At 35.7% G+C, this 18,353-nt stretch overlaps 2 protein-coding genes across 2 annotated transcripts; both read left to right on the top strand.

Annotated features, from left to right (window-relative positions):
• Nucleotides 1–3,026: 3,026 nt before the first annotated feature.
• Nucleotides 3,027–4,436, top strand: LOC111622643. The gene is made up of 3 exons (XM_023365054.1): nt 3,027–3,081; nt 3,575–4,204; nt 4,354–4,436. Exons 1-3 carry the CDS (start codon nt 3,027–3,029, stop codon nt 4,434–4,436), a joined length of 768 nt encoding a protein of 255 aa, XP_023220822.1.
• A 2,057-nt stretch (nt 4,437–6,493) lies between these two features.
• On the top strand, nt 6,494–7,258 carry LOC111622650 (E3 ubiquitin-protein ligase sina-like). The gene has a single exon (XM_023365067.1). The coding sequence runs from the start codon at nt 6,494–6,496 to the stop codon at nt 7,256–7,258; it is 765 nt and encodes a 254-aa protein (XP_023220835.1).
• The last annotated feature ends 11,095 nt before the right edge of the window (nt 7,259–18,353 follow it).

Consider the following 18,353-nt stretch of genomic DNA (forward strand, 5'->3'; position numbering starts at 1 on the left):
AGATTATAGCATAATAATGTGTAAAAAACTGAAAATTCTGTTAATTTGTAAACGCAGATACTCTCACATAAAAAGCATACTGTACTGTCTGTACATTTAACGTCAGGTATTCGCGATTGAATTTTTCTAAATAAACCTGTCTAATCTATAATCTATTTGACAGAAAGAAATTGTTTATGGCCCGTGTTTCACATATATAATGTTTTTGTAATAATATTTCAAATATCGAAAAAATATATACATTTCTAATATCGACATATATGAATATTTTTACGATTGAATATTATATTTTGATACTTTAACCTTCTTTCACTAAGAATAGGTACTTTTATCCTAAAACATTAACTTTTTATTTACAAAAAACAGTCGAAACCAAGCAAAAATTTGACTATGAATTATAAGCTGTGTTGGAGGGATGTCAGCTTATTCGTCGCATCTTTGATATAATTAATTTTTTTCTGTATTTACACTCAATTTACGTAAAAAATATTGTATTGTGCTGTTTATATTTAATATCTTATTTTTGTTTCTGTTGAATAAATTGAATTTTACAGAAAAATACTCGGAAACAGTTATAGTAAATTCCAAACGCAAACTAAATAGCTTAACTTTTTGAATATCGACTTAAAATGAATAAAAGCATTATTAATTAATTATTATTTATTCGTGTATATCGACTTCTTTCGAATAAATAATCATTTATTGTACAGTTTATGTAAGCTGAAAATTATTCTCTTGTCTTTGATGAAACTTGTTACAATTTACTAATTTGTACAAAACATTAAATTTTAAACGATGACATTTGTTAAATTTGATTAATTTGTACCCAAAACATTAAATTATAAACATATTTTTTTATAATTCTCGGTGTTTTCTTTTGGTCACGTGATCGTTCTATATTTATCAACTTGGCGGGAGATTTCAGCAGCCATCTGTTTCCCATCTAATTTGCATATTTGTTATAGTGCATAACTAATCTTTATTAAACAAATGTAGACATTTTATATTATTTAAATCTGAGTGAAATAATAAAATAATTATATAAAATTTTTAGTGTTTAGCAGGAAAGTTTCAATTCCACGTGACGTGAGCATCATCCAATGGTTCGCGGGAGATTTTGCGCAGTGATTTTTTTATATGTAATTTGCATAATTATAATGGTAAATTACTAATATTTATTAAACATATATAGATATTGTGTATTAATTAAATTCATCGAGTTTCATGGAAGAATTTTTCAAAACTTTTAGCGTTTATTCAGAAAAATTTATCCTTTGGTCACGTGAGGAGTATTTTCAGTTTATCCCATATTCATCAGTTGGCGCCAGATTTCGTAGAGTTCAGTTTACTGTTTTTCGTTATCTTCCGAAGTTCACTGCGATAAATTTTTATTTCGTGTATGGATACACTGTTGGATGCGCTGTTTTTAGTGGATAAAAGGTGGAAATTCTGTTGTGAATTTAGAACTTGTTTTAGAATATGCTACAGGAAAAAAAGTTAAAAAATAATTTATTTTCGACAATTATCGAGAACTGATCTTTGGATATAATACTTGGATATAAGTGAGAGTATGTATTATAGGCTTACTAATTTATTTGTGCATATAATTATCTAGTCCTAATTTCGAAAACATTTATGTTTTTTTAGTGTTTATAAGCCTGTAAGTTAGAATTTCTACCGATTTAGTGCTATTTCGTAAAACAACGTTTAAGAAGAATACAAGTTCAATTAGCAAGTACTCCATTTATTAGGAAATTAATTTGTTGGTAGATTATTTTTACATTTTAAGTGTAATTAGATGAAACTAAATAGATCTGAATATAGAAAGTATTCGTAGAATATGACTAGACTAATATGAAAAAAGCATCGCGTATTACTCGATCAGAAAATATTTGAAAAATTTATACTTTAACAATTTTGTTTTAATTATTACGGCCTAGAGTTTATAAAGAATATATTTTTTATTTAATTTGTAACTGTAATTACAAATATATGTAAAATTCAGGATTGATGTAATGTTATGTCATTCGAATAGTAATGGCGCATAAAATATTTACAGGATTAATTGAAGTTTTCGAATTTTGTTTGATAAAGGCAAGCGTATCGACAGTTATATAATGAACTGAATTTATTTAAATTAGTCGACTTTGTTTCGCTCTAGTTTTTCCGTAATATTACTATATAGGTACTTTTTACTTTGTAAATTGTATTATACTAAAAAATAAAGTTTTATGTTATTTTCCTACTTAATGATGTCTTTTTAATGTTTAAGAACTAAATAGTATTTATTTAATTGAAATTCAAACTTTACAAAGTACTACGAATATTAGAGAAGACCGTTTTACTATAATTTACTACGTCTTACTACGTTTTACTCTAATGTTTATTTCGTAAAAAGTAGGTCAGACAAGGACCGTTAGACTGATGACGTATATTGTCTGCTTTTCCGGGTTGCATCGGAGCTCTAGCGGTAGTATCATTTACAGAAGTCACGCCTTATTTCTTCTGACACGAGCCAATTAGGAATATTAATTTTTTTAACNCTTTTACTATTTTTTACGGATACCGGTAGCAATTTTTTCGTAGTTTTATAGGAATCGTAACTATAGGGACCATAATTATAGGGGGGTCGACTGTACTCGGAACAAGCGGCAGAGATAAGACAGGAACGACATCGTCAACAAAATAAACCCCCACAATATAAGGTGGGAAGCAGAGTGCTATTAAAGGAAGTTGTCACCCCAAAAGGATTAAAACAAAAATTAGCACCTCGATGGTCTGGACCTTTCCGGATTATAGAAATACTTAGTCTAGTTAATTTTAAGATCGAAAATATCAAAACGAGGAGGAAATTAAACGTACATGCGGATCGAATTAAACCCACGACGGCTAGAGAAGAATATAACTTAGAACCCGACATAATTGTCGATCAACCCAGTACTCTCAACGCCTCGACAGGAAATAATTTGCCACCCGTGACGCACGACCAGCAAGCTTTATATACAGATCCGTGGGATGAGTTTATCATGTCCTCTATCCCTATCCAACTACCAGAGGAATCGCCCGAACCAGAAAGTGAAAGTGAAAGCGACGAACTCGAGCCAGAAACAGATATCTCCGAACTCGAACCAGAAGCAGAACAGGAGACTACANCACAAGAAATGTATAAAATTACAGTACTGTATTAGACTTACGGTACCTAATTTACATACTGACAGACGATAGTTAGCGTAAAAATCTCCGTAGCGTGGCGCCACGCTAGACGGCGGAAATTATATATTTAATTATAACAAAATTACAATAAGTTAATATATAATTATATATACAGTAACTAATTTATATATAATTAATATATAATTATATGTACAGTACCTAATTTATATATAATTTATACAATACTGTCCAGACGATAGAAATCTCTCCGTAGCGTGGCGCTACGGACGGCGGGAAAGTAGTTCAGCTTCCCGATGACGTTTGAGGTGTTTATAGGGAACTTTTACTAATTTTTACGGATACCGGTAGCGATTTTTTCGTAGTTTTATAGGAATCGTAACTATAGGGACCGTAATTATAGGGGGTCGACTGTACTCGGAACAAGCGGCAGAGATAAGACAGGAACGACATCGTCAACAAAATAAACCCCCACAATATAAGGTGGGAGACAGAGTGCTGTTAAAGGAAGTTGTCACCCCAAAAGGATTAAAACAAAAATTAGCACCTCGATGGTCTGGACCTTTCCGGATTATAGAAATACTTAGTCCAGTTAATTTTAGGATCGAAAATATCAACACGAGGAGGAAATTAAACGTACATGCGGATCGAATTAAACCCACGACGGCTAGAAAAGAATATAACTTAGAACCCGACATAATTGTCGATCAACCCAGTACTCTCGACGCCTCGACAGGAAATAATTTGCCACCCGTGACGCACGACCAGCAAGCTTTATATACAGATCCGTGGGATGAGTTTATCTTGTCTTCTATCCCTACCCACCTACCAGAGGAATCGCCCGAACCAGAAAGTGAAAGTGGAAAGCGACGAACTCGAGCCAGAAACAGATATCTCCGAACTCGAACCAGAAGCAGAACAGGAGACTACACCCCTTATGCCCTACGAAGCCGAGGACCAGTAGACGACCAACCATGGGTTATGCCACGACCTAGCCGTAGCCGAATCCCTCGTTTCATTTCTCCTGCCACTAGTCGGTCCTCGTCTCCTTAACTTCCGAAGAAAATACCCTACTAAATACTAATTAGAACAATACCTAACTATATCTAATTAATATCTTATCAATTCCTTTAGTACCCCGATTATGATGTTAATATTAATATACTTATTTCCCTGTTACAGGGAAACCGGGAAACCACTACCCCGGAGATAAACCCTATTCGAAATCAGGATGGTTCTTCCCCAAACTCTCCTGCTTTTCCTAAGTATAAAATGTACTGCTCTGGAATCTCCCTTGAAACCAATCGAATTTACGAAAGGAGTAGTTTTCTTGCATCAAGGAAATTTCTTGATGTCTTCGAGCCATTGGACTTTAGTTAATGACCTCACCTTTGAACATGTGGAACGACAGGTTCAATTCATATCCCACTCTCTTTCCTATTTGGAGGCGATAATTGAACGTCAAGATCAATTTCTCCCTAATAATGGCACCCCTCCACTGCCTACCAAAGGTTATGAGTTGATAAAGAACTCCTTCCTTAACTACTTAAAGGAATATCGAGAACTACAAACCCTAATCACCTTACCTATCCCTGTTAAGAGAAAGAGAGGTTTGATAGACTTAGGGGGGAAAGCCCTTAAAGTCCTTTTTGGGACTGCTACGACTGAGGACATTGAGACTTTGAATAAGGAGATTTCCCAAATTAAACAGCGTAATGAAGGTATTATCCATTTATTACAAGCGCAAACTACCCTCCTCAATGATACTTTAAATATTAGTAAAAACAACCGACACCAAATTTATGTCTTATCAAAGCGACAAGAGTCCTTGGGAGAGGTCATGAACTCGTACCGGTATAATCTGGCTTTTGAAATTATTCTACGAACCGTAGAATTTTCCATTCAAGAATTCCACTTTCAAATGATCGAGCTACGAGAAGCGATAGATACGCTCGAACAAACCCGGCTAGGCACCTATTTTATATCCCGGGAAATTCTATTTAAAACCCTGCGAGAGATCCAAACCCAACTTCCAAAAGGTTACGCGATGATTGAACCTATCCAACGCGAGACCTTGTTTAAATACTATCAGTGGATTTCCGCGATTGCAGTCGCCTTACCCGGGCGGTTGAGAATTTTCGCCAAGATTCCTTTAATTACGCCTAGTGGATACTTTGATATGTATGAAATAGTAAAGTTCCCCACTTACATACCTGCCTTAAAAACTTTTGTACAAATCCAACCCAATTATCCTATTATCGCCCTCTCCATGGACAGACAATCTTATATGTTATTACAAAGACACGAGTTCGCAATATGTCAAAATGCCCATTTTTCCCTCTGTTCTTTGGATGTTCCCATTCAAAGAACGCCTCACCAGAGTTGTGAATACGCATTGTTTAGTGGAAATGAAATTAAAGTCAAGGAACTTTGCACCCGACATATAGTCACGAAATATAGTCCCATTTTTAAGCGTATACAGCGTCCCGGAGTATGGATTTACTCCATCCCCGAGCCACTCTCGTTAACTCTCCGATGTCCTGTTCGGCATCAGAAATCCCCTTTCCTAACCACCACCCAAAAATTAAACTACACCGGAATGATTACCTTACCAAATGCCTGTACCGGCTTCTTGCCCGGAATCATTCTTACCCCACACTTTCAACAACAATCAACCCTACAACTGGAGATTGCGCAACAAATACTAATCCCTCCTCTCGAACAAATATTAAATCAAACGGAGATACAACAATTGCAACAACGTCTCATAGAGGATAACCCGAAACTACAAAATTCCGATGTCCATCCTAATTATGATATAACAGTAGCTGAGCGAGATTTGGCGGTAGTTCAATATGACCTTAACCACTTGATTCGAAGAACAAGTGGATCAGTTCCCCAGGGTGACGCTCTAGTTATCATAAAAATCGTTATCGGAGGGCTAGGATTTATTATAGGGATAATTTGCCTCCTTAGTATTAGATATTATTGTATTCAGTATAGAAAGACTCGACGTACGGTCACTCAGCCTTCTACCCAATCCCATCCGGAGGAAATCCCCATGAATATTAGAGAAGAGGGAGGCTCAACCTCCCGGGAACCCGAAGTCGTCCCTTCCCAAGACGTACCGCCTCAAGGCAACTCCGCCCAACAAATTCGAAAACCCATAGTTCGATCGTACTAATAACCATTATGTTTCATATCTGGATTTTGCCTTTCCCCGGATTAGCTAGTTTATTCTTACGGTAGAGCAGAGTATTTTCCCATATTAGAGGTTTGCAATTTCCATTTCCTGATATATCCTTTTCCTTTTTTAGGCAACATGGCTTCCCCCAGCGGTGAGGATACAATAACTTCTTTACTGACATGTCCCGTCTGCTACAACCTGCTGCAAGCGCCCGCTTTCCAATGTAAAAATGGCCATCTAGTATGTTCCGGCTGCAGACAGCGAATTACGCACTGCCCTTCCTGTAGGGAACCCATGGGAGACATACGAAGTCTGATTGTGGATCAACTCACCGCTACATTAAGGTTCCCGTGTGCAAACAAAAATTACGGATGTCCGGAGCTACTCCTCGAAAGATTTCGGGAGGAACATCAAAGAAATTGTCCATATCGGCCCGTATCGTGCCCGTGTAGCGACCAAGGGTGTTCATGGGAGGGAGATCTTTCTTCTCTCAGCTCCCATTTTACCCGCTCCCATCCCCAAATCCCTACTTTTTCTCGATCCTCACTTCTCTTCATGGGGGTACACTCAAACCAACCCAACCGCCTAAAATGGGCCACCATTCTATCATGTTACAATCAACAATTTTTCGTATGTGTCACTAAACATCCTTATGAGCTTCCGACCTTCACCATCACCGTACACTTACTAACGATATCTCTTCCCTCTACTAACTTTACCTATTTTGTTGCCTTCAAAAAGAAATCCCACTCTTTACAGTGGACGTCTACCCATATTCCTTCATTTGGAGCTTCCACCCTATCCCCGGCTCAGCCCCCTTTAGAGTTATCCAGCGATATTGTTTATTCGTTTGGTGCCCACCATAATTTTAAATTTTTTTTATCCATTACTCCCACCTAACACCCACTTCTAACTGTTTCAGATGAACGCTTCTGACGAGTGGTGGGATAACGACCCAACACCTTCCAATCCGCCTATCCAACCCGAGGTCGATCAAGCGGCCTTGCGGACTGCATTAGCTTTCGCCAAAATACAAAGGGAAAATGGAAAGACACCAGCCACCCTTATATTACCCCTCAATCATAAATGTCCGAGCAATGCTGAGGCCGATCTCTGTGAAGAGGCCCGACTCACGGAACAATTTTATGCAGAGAGAACAACTTTCCCTACTCCACATGCATCAAGAACACCTATTTTCCAAACCCCACGAATATGAGGACGCTCCCGGCCCTGCCACTCCCAACATAGACCATAGGCCCCCTATTAATTGTTAACACCATATTATATTTTTTTTCCTCTATATCGATACCCTTTTTGATCTGCATAATCTGTATCCCAATATATATGCGTATATCTATATTTTTGTGTTTATCTGGTATTTCTATATTATANTATAAGAAGACTGAACGTGCGGTCCCTCCACCTTCAACCCAAGCCGATCCGGAAGAAATACCTATGACAAGTAGAGAGGAGGGAAACTCAGCCTCGAGGGGACCCGAAGACGTTCCCCCCGAGGAGTCCCACTTCAGAGCGACCAGGCGCCACGAAGTCGGAAATCTATTGTTCAGTCGTACTAATAACCAACGGTAGCCCATAACCAAAATCTTTGTCTTTCCCGGATTAGCTAGCTTATTCTCACGATAGAGCAGAGTATTTTCCCATATTAGAGGTTTGCAATTTCCATTTCCTGATATATCCTTTTCCCTTTTTAGGCAACATGGCTTCCCCCAGCGGTGAGGATACAATAACTTCTTTACTGACATGTCCAGTCTGCTACAACCTGCTGCAAGCGCCCGCTTTTCAATGTAAAAATGGCCATCTAGTATGTTCCGNGCCACTCCCAACATAGACCATAGGCCCCCTATTAATTGTTAACACCATATTATATTTTTTTTCCTCTATATCGATACCCTTTTTGATCTGCATAATCTGTATCCCAATATATATGCGTATATCTATATTTTTGTGTTTATCTGGTATTTTTATATTATATAGTATATTCCTTATATCCAACTCACATTATTTCCCTATATTTCAAGGCTGAATCCAGTATATATGTATGCTAAATTACGAATTGTATCAGTCCATTTTATTTCCTAATAAACCTAATTTTTATTATTATTTGAAGTCTTTCTTTCCCGAGCTACTTATATTAAACACCTTCGTTAATCGTAATAATAAATACCGTAAGGATAAATTCTGATTAATTCTTAACCTTAGTTTTTCGAGAGAGAGTAACATCGCGAATTTTGTATAACCAGTCATACCTCTATACCGGTCTAAATTAATAAACTTTTATTCAACCATTATTATTAATACTTACTTTGCATATGAGAACAGTGTTTCCTTTGAAGTCGAAGACTCCTAGTCCATGACCAGACCCAAGCCAACCACATCAACGTTCCGGTTAAATTCCAAAATAACCCTTATCGATGTCGTCGCAGCGAAGGAAATACATCACCCGATAATATATCCAAGGGAAAACTCTTCATGACTAGTAACTCCAGTGAAGTAGTGACCTTCTATCTAACCTCCGAGAACAAAGGAAGAAACACAAACAACACTTCTTCGAACTGTAAACTAGTAGCCTCGCAACCCGATCTACCGGAACTTAAACAATCCAATCGACAACGAGGAAATATATAGCTACCAGGGAGAGTATTTCCCCTATAGCTGTAAATCAACTGTTCACCTCCTGTTTGTAATTAACAATCTATAAATAAGATCACAATTACAATAAATGTCAAACTCCACGTCACCACCTATCTATATATCTATCTATATGTAAAATTCAATTGTACCTCAAATATTTCTTTATCCGGGGAAAAAATTGTAAATTTAAAAGAGAGAGTACATTATGTATATATTGTCATGTTCCTCATACCTCAATCAATCCAATTTCTCCCTCCTAACCCGAAAAAAAAAATCGAACTTGCTCATTAAGACCAAGTACGATTTTCGAAAGGCCGAAGCAATGTGAGAAATAGACCGAGTTAATTAAAAATAAAATGTTTAATATTAAACAATCACTTATTATTAACATCGAAACTCTCAGTTTTTCTTTGTGTTAAAATTCTCCCTGGGAGGAAATCTATCCTTCCGTGCCCCGGAGTGACTTCCTTTCCCAACGGAACCCGAAACTGAATCACCCGGACATCTTTTAAAAAAATCTACGATTGGTGAAACCCGGCCACGAGACCCGAAGGTATAAAAGACCAGGTGCCGCACGGAAGGGGGGTTCGATTTCGTTTACCCAGATCCAGGACGCCACCCGACCGCCACGCCGACGAACCCTGGGACGCTCCCGAGAAACGACCGCATACCTACCCGATCAGGAGCCTCGATCCGAGTAACCCTTCAAGCAAGACATAGACCGAAAGTTCATCCGAGGTATGACCCGATATTGTACACTCTCTCTCGGCGCGGTCCCTTCGAAAAACGCGCAAGTAGTTAGTCATTGTATGATAGGATTAGGTTGTCTGAATAAATGTTTGTTTGTTTATTAAAAGGTCGTCTTTATTTCGGGTATCGTTAACGCTTTACCGTCGACCCCTCTCACTTCCTCCACTCGACCTGACAAAAGAATCCCGACTTTACGGGATAGAAAAAGCATTCCCTAAGCGATCCACTGACCAATAGGCAGTTCTCACCGAACTGGTGTCTATCAAAAAGAGGTACGACCTCGTCCTACCTCAGGCTACCCACACAACAAAACGGAAGAATATTCAAATGTAAATGGTATAATAGTACTTGTTATGGCTACAAAACTAAAAAACAAAAGTGTTTACAAATCTTTAGAAGAACAAATACCAATAAAGCACTAAAGAATTATTTAAAGTATTAAAAAATGTATAACAATTTAATTGAAGCCAAGAAAAAATTATATTTTTCAAAAATCAGCAAGAAATTATCAGCAGCTGATGATTCGAGAGCCTTCTGGAGAATAATTAATAGTTTACGTAAAAGAAAGTTAGGGTTGGAAAAACAGACTAGAGTAGAATATAACGTTTTTCTTAAATACTATAATAAATTTTTTTAAAATTATTAGAAAAATGTTTGTAAAAAATATATTGTTACTAAGATAAGACCAGAAATTCAGCAAGATGAGATAATCGAAATGGATGAACTACAGGATTGTATTAAAAAACTTAAAGATAAATCGACACCGGGATCGAACACAACACCAGTTCACTCATCAAAATGTTGCCAATAGATATCATACGATATTTAACAAAGGCAATTTAATCAATTGTACAGTAATAGTATAATAACGGCAAAGTGTAACGAAGTTATATTTACTATGATATTTAAACAAGGAAACAAACAGGAATTAACGTCCTGTCTACGGAAAGTATTCACTGCAATATTAGCTAATAAATTTAATTACTGGACAGTGGCGAATACAGAAATAATACACAATTTGCGTTTGTAAAAGGGGGAGTTACTCAGATAGCTCTCTTTGTGTTGCTGTCATTAATTCAAATCGAGCTGCTTAAGAAAAAACAAAGTTTTAGTTATTTGTCGAAACCGTGTCTTTTTTTTCTTGTTTCTTCTGATTCTATGTCACGACTTGGTGCATTTATAGACACTTGGCAAATAATTCCATCACCTACATTTACTTCTTACAGAAACGCGTTTCGGGCTTTCGCCCCTCTTCAGTCTGTTACGTTGATAGTTGTGACTTGTGTGTCCGTACTTCCCGCTCCCTTCCCCTCCCCTCCCCTCTTTTTTCCCGACTTGACAGACTCCCCCGCATGCCTCGTAATTTGTAACATTTCCCTTCTCCGAGTGTTGCAGACAGCCTCGCCTGCGACTGTATAAATATTCTATTTTATTTTAATAATTGAAGCCTGTTTTTATGGATGTCGATGCTAAGGTCCTTGTTAATATTATTTTTGTCTATAGTAATTTCGTAGCTTTCTTTGAATTTCCTTTTGTACCAATTTTTTTCTTTGTGTACTATTGTTGCATCCTTTTTATCTATTTTGCAGTTGTGGGTCGTGCAGTGTTCGTAAAAAACTGAGTTGATTCTGTTNCTTTTATTTCACGATTTCATTTATCATAATTTGAAATACTAAATGCATGGTTAGATTCAATGATAAGTTAGTGGTTCGATTGAATGGTAAGTATGTGTTTCATTCAATGGTAAATAAATGGTTCGATTAAATGGTAACTAAGTAATTCGTTCCGATGGTAAATGAATGATTGGGTTCAATAATAAACGAATGTTTGATTAACGAATGGTAAATGAATTGGAAGTGATAATTTTAGTGTAATTATAGATTACATACGAGCTTAAAATAATGTTAAATCTTTATTTTAGGCTTTTATTTAATTTTTAATTTTACTCATATCGTCGTCTTAAGATTATGCTTTCGGAATACACTAATACAATTAGAGAAAATTTTGATAAATTATTAAATTGTAGGACCATTTTTTTAAATACATAATTTAAACTTTTATAGATGGAACGTTACGATTACAGCTTAACACTCTGGATAACCTTGTATAGAATCATGTACGGATCCACAGTCCATTAATATACAGCACTAAGAATATTTCGGAAGGTGGTCCGCCCGGATACGTCGGTTCTGATTTTTCACCACCGGGCTACCCGATTGTGGGCCTGGTCGAACTTATAATCAGTTTGATAAAAAAAAAGGCGTATATACATTTTCAGCTAAGGAACGAGATGGTTTAACTTTATTTAATTTTTTCGTGAAATTTTCGCTGAAAAAAAAAATTATTCTATTCTTTACGTTTTTCACAGTAATTTTGTCAGAAGTAGCCAATATTTTCGAAGTTTTTCCTATGCTTCCTCTCTTTTTTTGTATAGCTCTAGAGAACCTGTTGTAGAATTATAGGACCAAATAACTCGAAACATTTTTCAGATATGACTAAAAATAAGAATGTGCCATCCTACAAATTTTTAAGACAACTAAAGAAATATTGTACACAGGCGCCCATCACTCGTTGACATGAAAATTACAGAAACATCTTCGCTTTACTTTCATTCCACTCCATGACACGCAGAATTCAAGTAGAGTGGTAGAATTGCAGTAATTTTGAAAGAAAAATAATATCCATATGTCTCGAAATGTTTGACATAAAAAATTTAAGAATTAAACAATCATTCTAAGAATTATTTCGACTCTTATTTTTAAAGAAACAATACTTATCGACAACAATGAAAACAATTTCAGGCGTTGTAAAAGCTATACAGTAGACCCTCCTATAACACTGTTGATAATTCCGTATTATATGAATTCCATGTTGTACGAGTCACTTAAATTTTACAAATACGTATGCTGGGCTGTGAACGGCTCACGTATTTGTAAAATCTAAGTGACTCGTACAACATGGAATTCACATAACACGGAATTATCAACAGTGTTATAGGGGTGTCTGTACTTTAATATCCACTTTAAAACATTAACAATCTAGTGCAACTTCTACAATCGTAGTTATATTTAATTAAAAAGTTGTAATTTATTACTCACATTCTGAAGTTTGAATAAAAGATAATTACAGTTTGTTCAGTTCAACATGAACGTCTGAAATCTGCCATATAATAAAGGATTAATACAGAAAATGTGAGACGATAAGAATTCCGAAAAAACATAGAAAATAAGATGGTGACTTGGAAAAAGAAGATATATAATATGAATATTGTTATTGTTACAGGAATAATGTCGTATATATATAAATATATAATAGTACGAGACAGTAACTGTATAGATTTGTTAATTAGGATATAAAAGCATTGATATTACTGTACTTAACAATATAGCATTTAGAATTTCTTGATACTTTCGAGTCGTCGTTGCTGCACTTCGGAATGAACACTCTTGTGCCTTCATTGTAAGTATCTGGCGTGGGACCTGGGGTAAATCCATGAAACATTGGTACAAATAAATGATTAATATCACATTAATTGGTAGAAAAATAGTTGTTACAGAGCAGTAAATGTATTACAAATTTCATGCTCCATCTGCATCAGTTCAATTGCTAGACTTCGCCCTAGAGTTATCACCAACTTGACCCTTGCATACTCAGCATCAGGTGAGAATGTATTATTTAATTCATTTGTTAGTGCGAATTTCATAAATTCAAGATTTACGGTTCTTTTTCATATGCATTACAAAACTTCCTTACAAACACCCTAACAATAATATTCAAAATTAAATCATTATTTACTTAATATAATTTGGTGCAGTATCATTCTTCATAAAAACGATTGTTTTGCATTTATTATTATTGGTTTTTCCAATTTCAATAATTGAAGATAAAACAGAGTAAATAGCATTCATTACCTGAAAGAAAAATAATGATATATTACATAAAATAAGATTATTTTCACACATTAATTTTCAACGATAATTGAGAAAAATAATAATAATATACTGTAAACAAAAACTTCACTTATTTTCATTCAACTACTTAAGTAACAGGAGCACGTTTTATTCTTATATTAAAAGCTAAAAAATAATATAAATTAAATATATTTTCTACTGATACCGAAAGGTTATTTCAATTAATATCGCCGAATATTTACGTGATAGGGCCTAATAATAACCTCCGTGATAATAAAAAAAATATGAAAGTTTTTAAATCATAATATAATCAGCTACCGTACATTAAAAGATAGGCCTTCCTGTATTTTATGTTAAAATTAAATAATNTAACCTTCGTGATAATAAAAAAAATATGAAAGTTTTTAAATCATAATATAATCAGCTACCGTACATTAAAAGATAGGCCTTCCTGTATTTTATGTTAAAATTAAATAATTATTCATTGCTGAATTAAGTACTGTACATACTTAATTCAGCAAGGATTGGTCCTATTATTGAGCCCATGCGAATATCATCGCATTGTCTAAAGAATCTTCTTTGGCTGACAAAATAATTATTTTCCAACACAAATGTTACCATATCCATGATCCATTGCTGACAGTTTTGGGTTTTTAATGTTGCTAATATTCTGTTACGTTTAATGGACGGATACATGCTGCGTACGTTCGAGGAGGCAATCCTGTATGTGGGCTCAAACTTTATTGTTTTGAGTTTTTGTATAAAGTATGAAGTATGCAATAAATAAGTTATCATTAACTCGGCTCTATCAGTGGTTGAATGTATAACAACACTGACAACCTATAGCCGTTTCTGGACAATTAGACAACATACCTGTCCAATTGTCCAGAAACAATGTTCTTTCTAATTGTGATACAAATTAAATTAAAATAAAAAAGTGCAGTACAATTAACAATGTAGAAGACATCAGACTGTTCTCAAATCAAACGACATGAACAAGTGCAAAAATTATACTCTACTCAGTGGAAGAAAGAATTTACACATTTCCTGATAGCAACTATCGTTCATTACAGCTCAAAGTTTCATTAATAAAGAAAGCAGCAGAACTTTGACATGCCTCAAACGCAAACATTTTCGTAATATATTAACCTAAGTTTACTACATTGCTTCATAATAAATTTTACGAATTCTATAAAATCATTATAACAAAACATCCATACGTAACGTAATACTATTTTTGTACTTTACAATTTTCACTTCTTTTTAATGTTAGTAGTACAGAGTAGCCAGCATCTAGGGTAAAAGCGTTTGTAGCAGTGCAAGTGATATAAAACGGGCGTAGGAAGGCTTTAATGACGAGTGTGTAGTATACTATATAAACCCCTAGATGTGAAACAGCAAGAAAAGAATGCGTATAAAATGCAATTATAGCTGGAGACCTTTTGCATAACAGCCGATATATTGGAATAAAGAACTAAAGACGTTAATGTTGTTACAAAGTAATATGGGAAAAACTAAATTTGTTATTAAATTTTTACTTTTGTTTCAAATAATATATAATAATTATATTATCGTGTCAACTATTTCTGTTACTGCTCACGTGTGTGTAGGGAATTTTGGAAGTGACGTCACGCTCGACATGTTCCCCACCGGTCAGGGAAAATTTCCCTGTGTCAGTTGTCCCTACACCCTTGTCGTGTGTACGAGTGTTCGCGAGCTAACGACACCCATTTTAGCATTTTTAATGTCGCATTCTCTCGTAGATGGAATGTATTATGGTGAATTAAAGTAACTCGTTTTGTTAATATCGATGAGTGCCTGCGTATTTCTTAATAAAGTTGTTTTTAAACGAAGCAAATAGCGGAAATAAAAAAATCGTTCGTAACTTATAAACAGTTGATCGTAAGTAATTTTTTTTAATACCAGTGGATTCAGCGTGTCAAATTACATCTAGATTTATCTATATCTATTCGTTAATATTAAGTTTAAGATCTTTTTTTTAACTGAAAAGCTATTCCTTCAATCTAACCGAATTATTTTCCTCACCAATGTGGTTTTTCCAGATTGGGAAGGACCGGCAATTACACAAGTACTAGGATGTTTGAAATACATATTAATCAACCTTGTCAACCTTAGAAAATTTAGAAAATATATAATATTTCATTCCTGGACTTATCTCTTTAAACATTACTAAAGTTTTCTTATCATTTTCTAAACATATTTCTCTCATGTCTTCCGCACACCGTTTGAACGAACAGTATTATCCATTACATACTTCGTTAATTCCTTCATCCTCGCCAACAGTTATAAAACCGTATTTTCCTTCTCCTTTCCAAATATCTTTGACTTTAAAATAAAGGAGGATAAATGGAAAATTATCGGGAACATCAAACGAGAATTTTTTTGCCGCAGAAAGGCAGGCGTCGAAAGTTCTGTATAGAATTGGAGACACTGAGTAATTTTTATAATCTCCGTACGTAATTAAAAAACCTTACATCCCCATGATCGCAGCTTAAATACAAAACTAATTCTCTTTAAAAAAGTAACTTATATAAATGTGAGACCCTAAAGGCCTCTGGGTCTAAGTTAATAATTTTATTAATTATGTTAAATATTGTCACCAAATATTACTTCATTTTTGGTGAGAAAAATACTGTTTTAACGTGGGAAAAGGCAGATAACAGATGTTACTTCCTTTGAGGGAAGTCCGTACATCCTCTGTTTTTCCCTTATCCATTAAAAATCTCGTTCAGATGGGAACTATCTACCCTTCTTTGATTCCTCTTTTCATCTGTTCACATGAACGAGTTTCTAGCCGGTGATTGGTCGTAAATCCTAACATATAAGGGAAATTAGTCCGAAATCGGGGAGTTCAGCGACGGAGTTCTTCGACCGATCCGAAAGCGTCCAAACTCCACACAGTTTTCCTCCTGATGACCAACGCCCTTAGACGAGTCACTTAGACTAAGTCCCGAGTCTGCACTTAGAAATTATACTTTGATTTTGTGCACATATTGATCTCCCATACGAAGAAGTAAATGAACTTTATCTACAAAGTGTCCACTACCTACAGAGCAGAAGACGAACGACAACTAGAACAGGTTGTATGTTTTTAACGATTTTGTGAGCTCTCTCTCTCGATCGCGTATTCGGTATAATAGAAATATAGCATCTCTCGATTTGTATGATATTTGTGGTAATTCTATCTCTCGTTCATTAAGATTTTTGTATGAGTTTATTTTCTTGTTTTATTAAATTTATTGTTTCGTTTTTAATTAAAATGTCTCTTCACTGTGTGACCGAATCAGATCTCATACGCGTGTTTGTCCGCGCATCGATAAATTGACAAACTGGTGTCAGTCCTGACGAGCATCTGAACTTCGCAGTTCGGATCAACTAGCGGTTATCGCTCTCCTATGAAACTTTTTAAGATCAGATCGAGAGATCTGAAACTTTAGGGAACTATTCTCACCGAATAGGCCGAGTAAGTGGTACCCTTTTGCTGGTGTCCCCGGGTGATCTCACAAAAAATACTAACCAGTCATATTTTCTTTAAAAACTAACAGCCAATCATATTGTTTTTTAAAAACTAGGAACCAATCGTTTTTTTAACAACTTCAATCGTATATTATCTACAGATAAAACAAACTCACATGTTGATGGAGGCGCATACTTACAGTTACAATAAACAAAGAACATAACGCAGGGTCAACACGACTTAGTTCACAGTACGGACTGTACAGCAGAGGACGCAATGTTCAAAAATTATTTAAGTTGACATCGTTTTATTGTTTTTTTAATTAGATTTGTATTATTACTTTATATTAATTAAATTCCTATACAAATTAAAACACCGTCGTAGGACGCTACTGCTATATGTATTGTGTTTGTAGGCTCCGTTTTTAACTTGCGTTATCTTTGGTCTTTTTTACGATCGGTGAGTGTACTATATATCATTTTGTTGCTGTTGACGTGCGCTTTCCAACGCCGTCTTACTTTTTAAAATCGGTTTAGACCTTCGGGTGTTACGGGCTTTATTTGGCCGAGACCACGTGGTCGAACTTCGGACGGTTTTCTCTTCGACAAATTCATGTCGTACGTTTTTATGTATTACACCGCTGTGTTCACCTTGCTATCCCGATTCGATCGATATTTTATTTATTAAATTCCGATAATTATTTCGCTAGTTTCAGCGACCGTTACTTGCCGACTTTCGGCTGTTTTTTGGCCATCGTATTAGGCCATTGGCTCTGCTTTCTTGTTAGTCTTTAGGAAGGGTTAGTCTGTTTATCGTATTAAACTTTCGTATAAATCGGAGCAATACTTTTCGAATTATTGCGCCGAAAAGGCACAAAGGATGGAGGGTCAACGTTTTTCCCCACGTGGCTGCTGATCCCCGTCCTGACCCTAATTCGGTCGTTTGCATCGCTCGCCGCTCCGTTCTTTTGAGTCTTTTGACGACAGTTTTTGCTGGTTTTGGTTCACTTTGCTTTTCTGGTAACGCCATCGGTTTTGCTATTTCTCTGAACTTGGCCAGCTGACTCCTCGTGAGCTGCTCTCCAGTTGTCCTTGCTGTCATCACTCTCGGTCCACACCTCTTGGCTACAGCGACGCCATCCCACTTCCTGGCCTTCTCGATTGTCGCATCTTGAAACTTTCATGCTTCACCCATTGTCCCCTCC

The sequence above is a fragment of the Centruroides sculpturatus genome, unplaced genomic scaffold (assembly GCF_000671375.1).
Source record: "Centruroides sculpturatus isolate CEXI.00-Female unplaced genomic scaffold, Cexi_2.0 scaffold23, whole genome shotgun sequence".
Classification (NCBI taxonomy): domain Eukaryota; kingdom Metazoa; phylum Arthropoda; class Arachnida; order Scorpiones; family Buthidae; genus Centruroides; species Centruroides sculpturatus.

Coding starts and splice junctions, on each gene's coding strand:
- LOC111622643 (XM_023365054.1), top strand. CDS start 3,027: ATGTCCTCTATCCCTATCCAACTACCAGAGGAATCGCCCGAACCAGAA. Junction 3,082..3,574: donor GCCCGAACCAGAAAGTGAAA/GTGAAAGCGACG, acceptor CCGTAATTATAG/GGGGTCGACTGTACTCGGAA. Junction 4,205..4,353: donor TTTCATTTCTCCTGCCACTA/GTCGGTCCTCGT, acceptor TCCCTGTTACAG/GGAAACCGGGAAACCACTAC.
- LOC111622650 (XM_023365067.1), top strand. CDS start 6,494: ATGGCTTCCCCCAGCGGTGAGGATACAATAACTTCTTTACTGACATGT.